General features: G+C 35.3%; 1 protein-coding gene across 4 annotated transcripts; it reads right to left on the bottom strand.

Moving 5' to 3' along the window:
• Positions 1-307: 307 nt before the first annotated feature.
• Positions 308-9729, bottom strand: slc1a3b (solute carrier family 1 member 3b). 4 transcript variants are annotated; one of them, XM_067399145.1, is made up of 9 exons: positions 9549-9729; positions 9146-9283; positions 6705-6909; positions 6571-6613; positions 3658-3929; positions 1485-1718; positions 1203-1397; positions 985-1119; positions 308-521 (listed from the first exon to the last, which is right to left on the bottom strand). In XM_067399145.1, exons 1-9 carry the CDS (start codon positions 9727-9729, stop codon positions 308-310), a joined length of 1617 nt encoding a protein of 538 aa, XP_067255246.1. The 4 variants fall into 4 exon arrangements, with proteins under 4 accessions (XP_067255246.1, XP_067255249.1, XP_067255247.1 ...); XM_067399148.1 differs by lacking the exon at positions 985-1119; XM_067399146.1 differs by lacking the exon at positions 9146-9283.
• Positions 9730-10160: the final 431 nt, after the last annotated feature.

Raw genomic sequence — 10160 nt, 5'->3', positions numbered from 1 at the left:
GAACGTTCCCTGTTATTGTTAGTGAACGTATGAAATCATGTGTAGTTCATTTCCCTAATTACAAATATAATTCTCCGTTCCACAACCAGAAAGGGTCCAAATACTTTTTGTTTTGCTTGAATAGCATGCTTGTGCAATATTTCTTTCAAATAAATGCATTTAGGTTGATATTTTCTTATATAATGCAATTCAATTCTTACATTTCTAAGTGTATCTTAAGTGTTCATATATATTTTTTGGGGCCACTGTACATATACAGACACAAACACACAAAAAATCCTTGGTTGGGCATTGAATATGCAGCCTTCTACATCTTAGTCTCGCTGTCACGTGGTGGTTTCTCATTGTCATAGTCGTTCTCCTGAGGGATCATCTGATAAGGTTTCTTCACTTCGTTCTCCTCCAGCACAGAGCTCCCCAATTCCACATCGCCGCTCTGAAGCTCATCTTTGGACAGGAACTCTATGATTCCAGCTCCTATAGAATCTCCCAGGACGTTAGTTGTTGTGCGCAGTCGATCCCTGTAAGTGCAACAAAAAAGTAAGTAAAACAGAAAATGAAGAATCAATCCGTGTATTTCACCCTGAGACAATAAATATCAGCCATACTTGATTAGTTGTCAAAAAGTTTCCTACTTTCAGCTCAGTTTTCATCCTAGTTTAAAAAGAGTCTCTTTTAGCTGTGTAACTTGTGGGAAAGGGGATCTATCTGGAATGATTAATTTGGCCAACCTAATTACGTTTCTATGTTAAAACCAATTGAATTACATGAAATGCATGAAAAAAATGGAGCAAGTCTCATGGGAACGTATCAAAGTGTGTCACCTGGGTTGATAATGGAAAAAAATGAAGGGAGTCCCAAATAAGAGACCAGATAAAGTGCCAAACGCAGTCATTTTCACAAAATTCTTCAATGAATATATTTTTCGCATTGTTATTCCCTTTCAAACCAAATCAAATCACGATTCTACAAGAGGTCACTCACAGGAACCAATCAACTGCAATGATGAGGGTGATGTCATCGGTTGGCAGTCCGACAGAGGTCAGCACAATCACCATTGTGACCAGACCAGCCTGGGGGATTCCGGCTGCTCCGATACTTGCAGCAGTGGCTGTGATGCTGTATTATTCAAGAGAATATCAATCACATTTTATATTTCAAACATTTTATGTATAAAATTATTTAGATTTAAAAAATCTGACCTAATTGTTATGATCTGCCCAAAGTTCATTTCCATGTTGTTAACCTGGGCGATAAAGATGGCTGCCAGGGCTTCATACAGTGCTGTTCCATCCATGTTGATCGTGGCTCCAACGGGCAGCACGAATCGAGTCACGCGTTTGTCGACGTTGTTGTTCTCTTCCAGGCATTTGAAGGTAACCGGAAGAGTGGCAGAGCTGGGGGACGAAAAATGTAAAAAAAAAAAATATTGAAATGATAGCACAATATTACTGATTTCGGCAGCTTGACGTTGTCGGATCTACCTGGAAGAGGTGCCGAGAGCCGTGATGAGGGCCTGCAGCAAACCCGTGATGAAGACGAAAGGGTTTTTTCGGGTGATGACGAAGTACAAAGTCGGTAGAACGATCATGCCATGTATCATGAGGCCGATTATCACAGTAACCGTATACATGCCGAGCTGACCACCCATCTCAGTGATGTCATCCATCTCCACGATTTTTCCAGCAATCAGAAAGAGGATACCAATAGGTGCGTACCTGGGAACAGGATATAGCGTTTAAAGACACAGTGCACTCATTTAGCACCATTCATTCTGAGTAGGGATGAGGAAATTTTCCCACCCGTTAATCAACATGTGACAACACCGACAATAACGGTATCACCGGGGGAGGGCGGGGAACACTGGAGTTTTTCCACTGGTGCAGAGCGAGAGTTTTCAATTCATTCCTATGGAAGCTCAACTTCCAAAGAAATGAACTAAAAATGCTCGTTTTGCTCTGCACCAGTGGACACGCACCATTATGAAGGCCCGTGCGCAATTCGGGGACATCGATTGCTTGAATGGTGGGTTCATTATAATTCCTAACGAAAAACACAACAACAAAACGGTACAATGACAAACTTGCTTAAATAGGTGCATTTACATTTCGCTTTAAAACCAAATCTTCCGCCATTGTCTTGTCAGTCAGGAGAGAGGTGAAATGGGTGAAGTGAAATCTGACTCCTGCTGCTGATCTGTGCAAGGATTCTTGTTCGACTAATGCTGAATTGAGCAGATGCATTCAGTTTTTAATTGTAGCGTAATTGTAGTATCTCTAACAGAATTAAATGATTTTTATTACTATATTAAAAAAAAAACGACAGTGGGGGTGGTGCCATGGTGGGAAAGTGATGTAACCGGTGTTGCGGCTGAACCAACTACCAAAGCAAGCCTAATTCTGAGTTACAAAAGTTTCAGTTTTGTTATTTCTGATTTATTTTAAACTAAACTTCCAAACTATAACGGTGGAAAGGAAACCGATTAAACATCAGGGATGGATCTGCTTCAAGAAGAGTCACTTGTTAATAAGGTTTCCTAAAATGTCAATGAGTTACACATGCTGATGAAAAGGAGGTCATGAAAAAGGGTCATACAAATTTAGAGCACAGGGCACATTTCTGTCCAGACATAGAGGAAATTCATCTAATTCTAGAATTAGGTGAAAGTTATTATGAGGTGTTTCTGTGATGAATTATTATGAATGTCTTATTGTAAGTTTCTTACATGACAAGCAACAAAGTTGATTTTTGTTAAGCCTCCTAATAAGCTACACTTTCCAATACATTACTACTCCATTAAACAAATAAATACCAATAAATTCAAATAAATATTTATGCATTTAAAATGATAATAGTTAATATGGCTTATGCTCACCAATGCTGCATTTATTTGATTAATAATATAGTGAAAACAGTAATAAAATGTAATTTTAACAAAACAGCAAAAACTGAATTTTCAGCATCATTACTCCAGACTTCAGTGTCACAAGATACTTCAGAAATCATTCTAATATGCTGATTTAGTGTTCAGGAAACATTTCTTATTATATATATAGGATTATATATAGGATCAGTGTTGAAAACAGTTGTGCTGCTTGATATTTTTGTGGAACCAGTCATACATTTCTTTGATGAATAAAAAGTTCAACAGAACAGCGTTTATTTAAAACAAAAATCTTTTGTAACATTACAAATGTCTTTACAGTCACTTTTGATCAATTTTAATGCATTTTGCTGAATAAAAGTATTTTTTTATATAAAAAAATTACTGATCCCACACTTTTGAATAATATAATATAATATAATATAATATAATATAATATAATATAATATAATATAATATAATATAATATAATATAATATAATATAATATAATATAATATAATATAATATAATATAATTTTAGATTAAAGAGCTAAAAATGTGATGGCAAAATTCTAAGTTAAATCTAATGCTAGCAGTTAAGGAACACTTGATGAAATGTTATGCTCCCTCTTGAGGTTTATTGTAAACTAATATGTTTCAAATAAGGAACGAGCATTATAAAGCCTGCCCTAGGCTACATTAACACAGTTTTAAAATGAGTTTACTTTTTAAACACGTTTTTTTTTTTTTTTTTTTTTTAACTCAAAAGTTTGTGTGTCCGGGATCACTCACCACATAATAATAGCAACAAGTCGCATGATGGCCTCGTTGAGGGAGTCGAAGAAGTCTCTGAGAGCCTGTCCCTGTTCCTTCATATTCCCAATGATCAAGCCGAAGCACATTGAAAACACCACCAGACCGAGGGCATTAACCCCGTTGGTGGCACCTGGGAGAGGAATCACTTCCTCTTGGGCAATCTCCTGGGTGGCGTTAGTAAGGTTGAATATAGAATCGTTCACAATCACCTTCACTTGAATGACCCTCTTGCCATATTGGGTCTTGAACTACCAGAGGAAAAAGAGAAGAAGGGAACTAGTTTTAAAAATGAGCAAGAATCAATCTGATTTAAGAATCAATTTCATATGATCCATTTTGATTTAGGGATTTGAATTGCTAGAAACATTCCACAGCCATGATTTAGAGAAAATCACTTTTCAATATGTCTGAAATATGTTATTTTTTAGATCTGCTTGACTACAGGGTGTCCCTGTGGAGTGTGTCCGGACATACTGTGAGCCACTGTCAGGCTCTTCAGTGTCATTGTGTGGCCATTTCTGTCCTATTATACCCAACTGTGGCACCATCACAGCTCTGCCAAAGCTTTCAGATGGTCCAAGCACAGCTGTGGGTCCAACTCAAGCCAGATTCTCAAAATGCTAAATGTCTATTCCTTACATGCTTGGGCCAGCAGCAGGAAAAATGAAACATTGTCAAACTTGTAAGCAATATTTGTACAACTCCCTGAAAAAAAAAAAAAAAACGTTTTGATCCAAGAATGATAAATTATAAATTTCTGTCCTTTGAGATGTCATCAAGCCTCATCAAGTCTAATGATGAATTGATTTCCTGCTGAACAGGGAAACATAGAACTTCACTTCAAACGGTCTCCTGAACATATTTAACCACACAACATTATATATCACTGTAAAAAATATCCCAGTAAAATTTACGGTAAAAAACCGGCAGCTGTGGTTGCCAGAACTTTACCGTAAAAAATACAGTAGCAACGTAAAAAAAAAAATCTGTTAAATTTACAGTAAAATAACGTATTTCATTAACTGATATAATGTTAACATAATGAAGTACTAATATCTGTTTTGTACCTTTATAATACACTGATAGTCACAAAACACAGTGGTGATAAGAGTCACATGATGAATCAAAGTTCATCACAAGCAGATTTTCCACCAGCTGAGGAGGACAATACTAATATATAGAAGGTGCACACAGTGTCATTCACACACACACTAAACACCATCATGGTAACATGCATGAAATTTTAAAAATGCAATAAACATTAATTTAACAACATTAGATGTAACATAAAACCCTAATGTACATAACTGATTAAAAAAAATGAGAAAAACTAAGAAGAAACAGAGTTATTTCAACGAAAATATATCAAATGTGAAGTGTCACGCAGGGAATTGTGGGAATGTCAATTTACGGTTTTTCACTGTAAATTTTTACAATGAATTGTTATTTTTCACTTCCAAAAACTGTGAATTTAACGGTATTTTACCGTAAAATGACATTAAATGTACCGTTAGATCTCTTACAGTTATTCACCGTATATAGTACGGAAACTTTCTGTAAACCAATTGACAGTTTTTCACCGCAGCATTTTTACAGTCTTTTACTGTTAAAATCACGGTCATTTTTTACAGTGTACAATAGAGTCTATCTATATGAATATGGGTCTTAATTTTTTGACAATACCTAATTGGCAATAAAGTGGTTAATAATTCAGAAAAAAAATTATAATAACCCAATAAAAATCATTTTCTCGGGCATGGCAGCATTATGAGACTTTTTATCACCCATCAAAAATATGATTCACATTTGTTGGTGAGTACATTTTAATTTTTTTTTTTTTCAAGAATTCAAAATTTAGTTATATGAAAATGTATTATTTACATTTATGTTTAATTTTTATATATATATATATATATATATATATATATATATATATATATATATATATATATATATATATATATATATATATATATACACACACATTTATATAAAGTATTTATATGATTTATATAAACAATGATATAACATTTTTTGCCTAGAAACAACATTGTGTGACAGTGTAATAGATATGTTTTTTTTTATTTAGATGTTATATCATTAATTTTTCATTCAGATGTTAGTGTATATTAATTATCTTCCTCTTTAGTATTCACTTAAAGGGTTATAAATAAAGTTATAAATATGGATATTTTTCTTACAAAATGCATCGCTTTGCTTCAGAATGCCATTATTGACCCCCTGAAGCCATATGGATTACTTTTATGGATGGATGGATGTGCTTTTTTGGGACTTCAAAAATCTATAAGAATGAGACTCAGACTGTGTTTGACTGAAAGAAGAAAGTCATATACTCCTAGAATTGCTTGAGGGTGAGTAAATTACGGGATAATTTTCATTTTTGGGTGAACAAATCCTTTAAATTATATCTTAAATTAAATTACTAATGATCTCTTTTTAATATTATTTTAGTGATAAAGGTCATTTTAGGCAAGAAAATTGGCCATTTCTAATTTCATAATGCATGTGTCACGGGTATGGACTCTTATTTTGATATTCTGTTCTGTTTCGTTTAGTTCATGTTTTCCTGCTCTGTTTAGTTTCGGTTATCTTCCTGTTTGTTCCTGTGATTAATTATCATTAGTTGTATCTTATTTAGTTCCTGATTATCCCCTGCATATGTATTCCCTGTTCAGTTTAGTCATTGTCTGCGTTTAATGTTGTTGTTATTCTCCTGAGTTTGCCATTATATTAAAGACTGGGTGTTTCTAATCATCTCCTTCATATCACTATTACAGTAATCGAACGTTACAGCATGCAAACAGCTAATATTTAATAATTGTTTATGAGAAATTTTGAGTGATAGGATGAAGGGAAAAACATTCTTACCTGTTGAGTGCAGGCTTGAACCAAATTAGGTGGAAACATGTTTCTGCAAAAAGAGCATATGTGTTGAATAAAGTTGTAAAATTGTTTAATATCAGTATTTTGGAGTAACTGATGGGCTACACCTGTCCAGTTACCTGATGAGGTCCAGGAAGGCATCAGCTGGGCTGATATTCTCGATCTTCTGCTGTTTGGTGAATTCATCCCTTGAGCCTTTGCCCGGGTGGATAATCAGAACCATAATGATGCCGATAAACACTGCGATGAAAGTGGTGGTCATATAGTATATGACGGCACGCATGCCCATCTTTCCAGAGGCACGACTGTCCAGTGCTGCCATGCCTAGACAGAATGAATTAGAATTTAGCATTTTCTTCCATGAGAATGAAACTAAATCACATTCCAATACATATACTTCCCTGTAAAATCCCTGCTGAAAAAACAACAACAACAAAAAACAGGTCTTGAACCAAGATTTTGATACAAAAATCATGTAGAATGGTGGTGGTGAATAACAAAAAATTGTTTTCATCTTAATTTAGCTGAAAAGGACTAGTTTGTGAAAGTCTTAGGATTAATTGAAATCTCTGTAGAAGTCAGTTTTCTTAGGCAAAATGACTTTGACTTGCCAAAACAAATTAAGGTTAGGATTTTGAATGAGTCAGTGTCCTTTCTGCAGTCCTGATCCCCAGACCAGAAAGAGAAAGCAGCCATTGTTTAGGCCTCTCGTCCTCCTGGGGGCCCAAACTCCAGAATCTTTTAAACTCCAGAGCCTTTTAAGTTTAGCCTCTCATTTCACAATTTCCTCTGTTCACACTCTGACTCTCTCTCAACCATACTTCTCTCTCTCTTAAATGGCATTCGCTCATCTCTCTCCATCTCGAACAAGCCTGGGAAATTCCTCCACCTGCCTGTGTTTCAGCGATCATGCCACCCTCTCTTTATCTCCAGGGCAACAGCAAACAGTCTCACAATGCACTTGTATCAAACTAAAGGACTCATGTTGTGCAGTTCTGAAGGGTGTGACACAATTACCAAATAAAATGCCCAAAAAATAGTTTAATTAAAATAAAAATAAAAATAATATTATTCATAATAATTAAACAACTTAATTATTAATAATAATAATTATTATTCAAATATAATTTTATTATTATTTAAATTAAATTATTATTATTCAGATATTATTATTTAAATTAAAATACATCTATTATTATTATTAAACAATTAGAGTTTTCATAGGCCTCAGTCTAGCCCTTCAAGAAAGAGTATAAAGCAATGGTTCTCAACCAAGGGGGCCTTAAGATGACATTCAAAGCTTTTTACGAATCTTTTGTTTTGAATCAGTGGTTCGCAGCACCAAAGTCACGTGATTTCAGTAAACAAGGCTTTGTTATGTCATAAATTTTTTCGAAATTTCAATTGTTCGCGGTTTGATACGCGATCCGAACCACTGATTCAAAACAAAAGATTCGTAAAGCTACATGAAGCAGTGTTTTGAAATCAGCCATCACTAGATATTGTTGAAAAGCGCACAAAATGTATTCTCGTCGTTTCATAACATTAAGGTTGAACCACTGTAGTCACATGAACTGTTTTAAATATGTCTTCAGTAACTTTCTGGGCATCTGAAAGTGTTCAGTATCTTGCTGGCCTCACTTAGCCATCAAGCCAATTAATGCCAGAATTTTCATTTTTTGGTGAACTAACCCTTTGAAATAGGCAAAAACAACTAAAAATCTAGATACTTTTATATAACAACTCTTTCTAGTAATGCCAAGCTAAAAATATTTTGTTGGGTAGAAACTGTGTATGTGAAGCAGCAGGGGTGGGTGGGGCTGAACTTGTTATTAACCTCTGCCTCATTCTCACTGTCACTTTTAATAGAAGCACAAAGAGGTCACTGTCTACAAACCAGAAATATTTCACAGAGGCACAGATGTAACACCTGTTTCCCATTCCTAAAAGATGCTAATTTTGATTGTTTGATAGGAGATATATGCGCCTATTCCTCCACAACAATAACAAACCTTATTGTTTTTCCTTAAACTTTAACTTTTTTTCTGTCTCTAATTCTCATGCATATTCAGTGACTTGAATTCCATAGCCAATTAATTACTGAGCTGCTTTTTTCTTTGCGTTGGCATTAATTGGACACTAATTTCCTTCCTCTTTTCATCCCTTTTCTCTTTCACATCCTATAGAATTACTTAAAAAGTCCAGCCACTCCCACATTTCCGAATCGTTCTCACGTTCTCATCCTATTAATGTCTTTGCATTACTATGTCCTCACTTCAGTGATTTGCCCTTTTCCTTATAACCAGGTTTGTCAATAAAATTCACAGAGCCTGGGGGGGGACAACATTTTTATGGGCGGGTCCCATCAGCTCAGACCCAATGAGAAGCTACTGAGGATCTTAGGACCGCCCCATTTTTACTTGTATACTTTTCATTAAGAGTTCGAACTTAAATTTACGTTTCCTGTTTTTGCATAAAGTATTTTTATTTTGTTGCTTTAACATTTGATTTAAAACCTGAGGTTGAACTGTCGCATGTCAAAAAAATCAAAATATCATACCTGTAATCAAACTTGAGATTAAAAGGGGAAGCACTAGCATCTGCAGCATACGCATCAATAGTTCACCAGGAAAGGAGAAATACTTCACTTCCCTGTATGACATCTTGTACGACCTCAGAGCAAATCCCAGCGCGATACCTGAAAAAATAATATAAAAACATTTCAGATGCACAGATCTGTCAAAAACTCTTTTCTGCCATTTATCAAAAGCCATCCATTGTCAAAAGGCTTCTAAACTTTACAGCAAACTGGTGGTGTGGTATGGAGATTAAAGATCTGAAGTAGTTGTAGATGCGTGTCCTTGACCAAGACACTAACTTCAGGTTAGATGGCTTCTTTAGATGGTTAGAACAAACTTTCATTCTCTGAATGAATGTAATTTTAATAAACCAGGTGCACTGACCAAAAACCACCGCTCCAACGGTGAACAGCACAAAAGCATTTCTTCTCAGAAAGGTCTTCACGTCATCTTTACTGATGTCTTCCACTTTCTTCCTCGCCTTTAGGGAACGCAGTTGAATTCTCTCACGGAACTGCTGCAAGCGATTGCGTGACCGCGGCTTCTCCCCAGTGGTTTTGGTCATGCTGGCGGTGTCACTCAACACACTGAGATCAAGCTAGCTGGGCTGAACCGGTGACCCAAAAGAGACCCTACACAGAAGAAGAGAGAATGAGACAAACTCTAGCACCTAACCAAGTTAAAATGGGAAAGAATGCATTATATATATGCAATTAAATACAAATGCAATGCATATATACACAATATAACATTTCAAGTAAATGAAAGGTATTTTATTTTAGAGATGAAAAAATAAATTCATAAGACCTTGACCATTAGTTATCTGATCTTGTAGCTTGCAGCTGAGGTTCATCAATTCACGGTGAACCTCAAGAATATCTCGGTGCATTTAAATGCTACATAATATAAAAGCCATGATTTAGTTTTATAAGACCATTTTCATCCTCCTTTCCGACCTTTAGAATTAAAAGTGTTTTGGAACCCAGATAGCACACG

This window comes from Chanodichthys erythropterus, chromosome 10, assembly GCF_024489055.1.
Source record: "Chanodichthys erythropterus isolate Z2021 chromosome 10, ASM2448905v1, whole genome shotgun sequence".
Lineage (NCBI taxonomy): Eukaryota > Metazoa > Chordata > Actinopteri > Cypriniformes > Xenocyprididae > Chanodichthys > Chanodichthys erythropterus.
The sequence above is the reverse complement of the archived record's forward strand: the minus strand, read 5'-3'. Positions and strand labels throughout refer to the sequence as shown.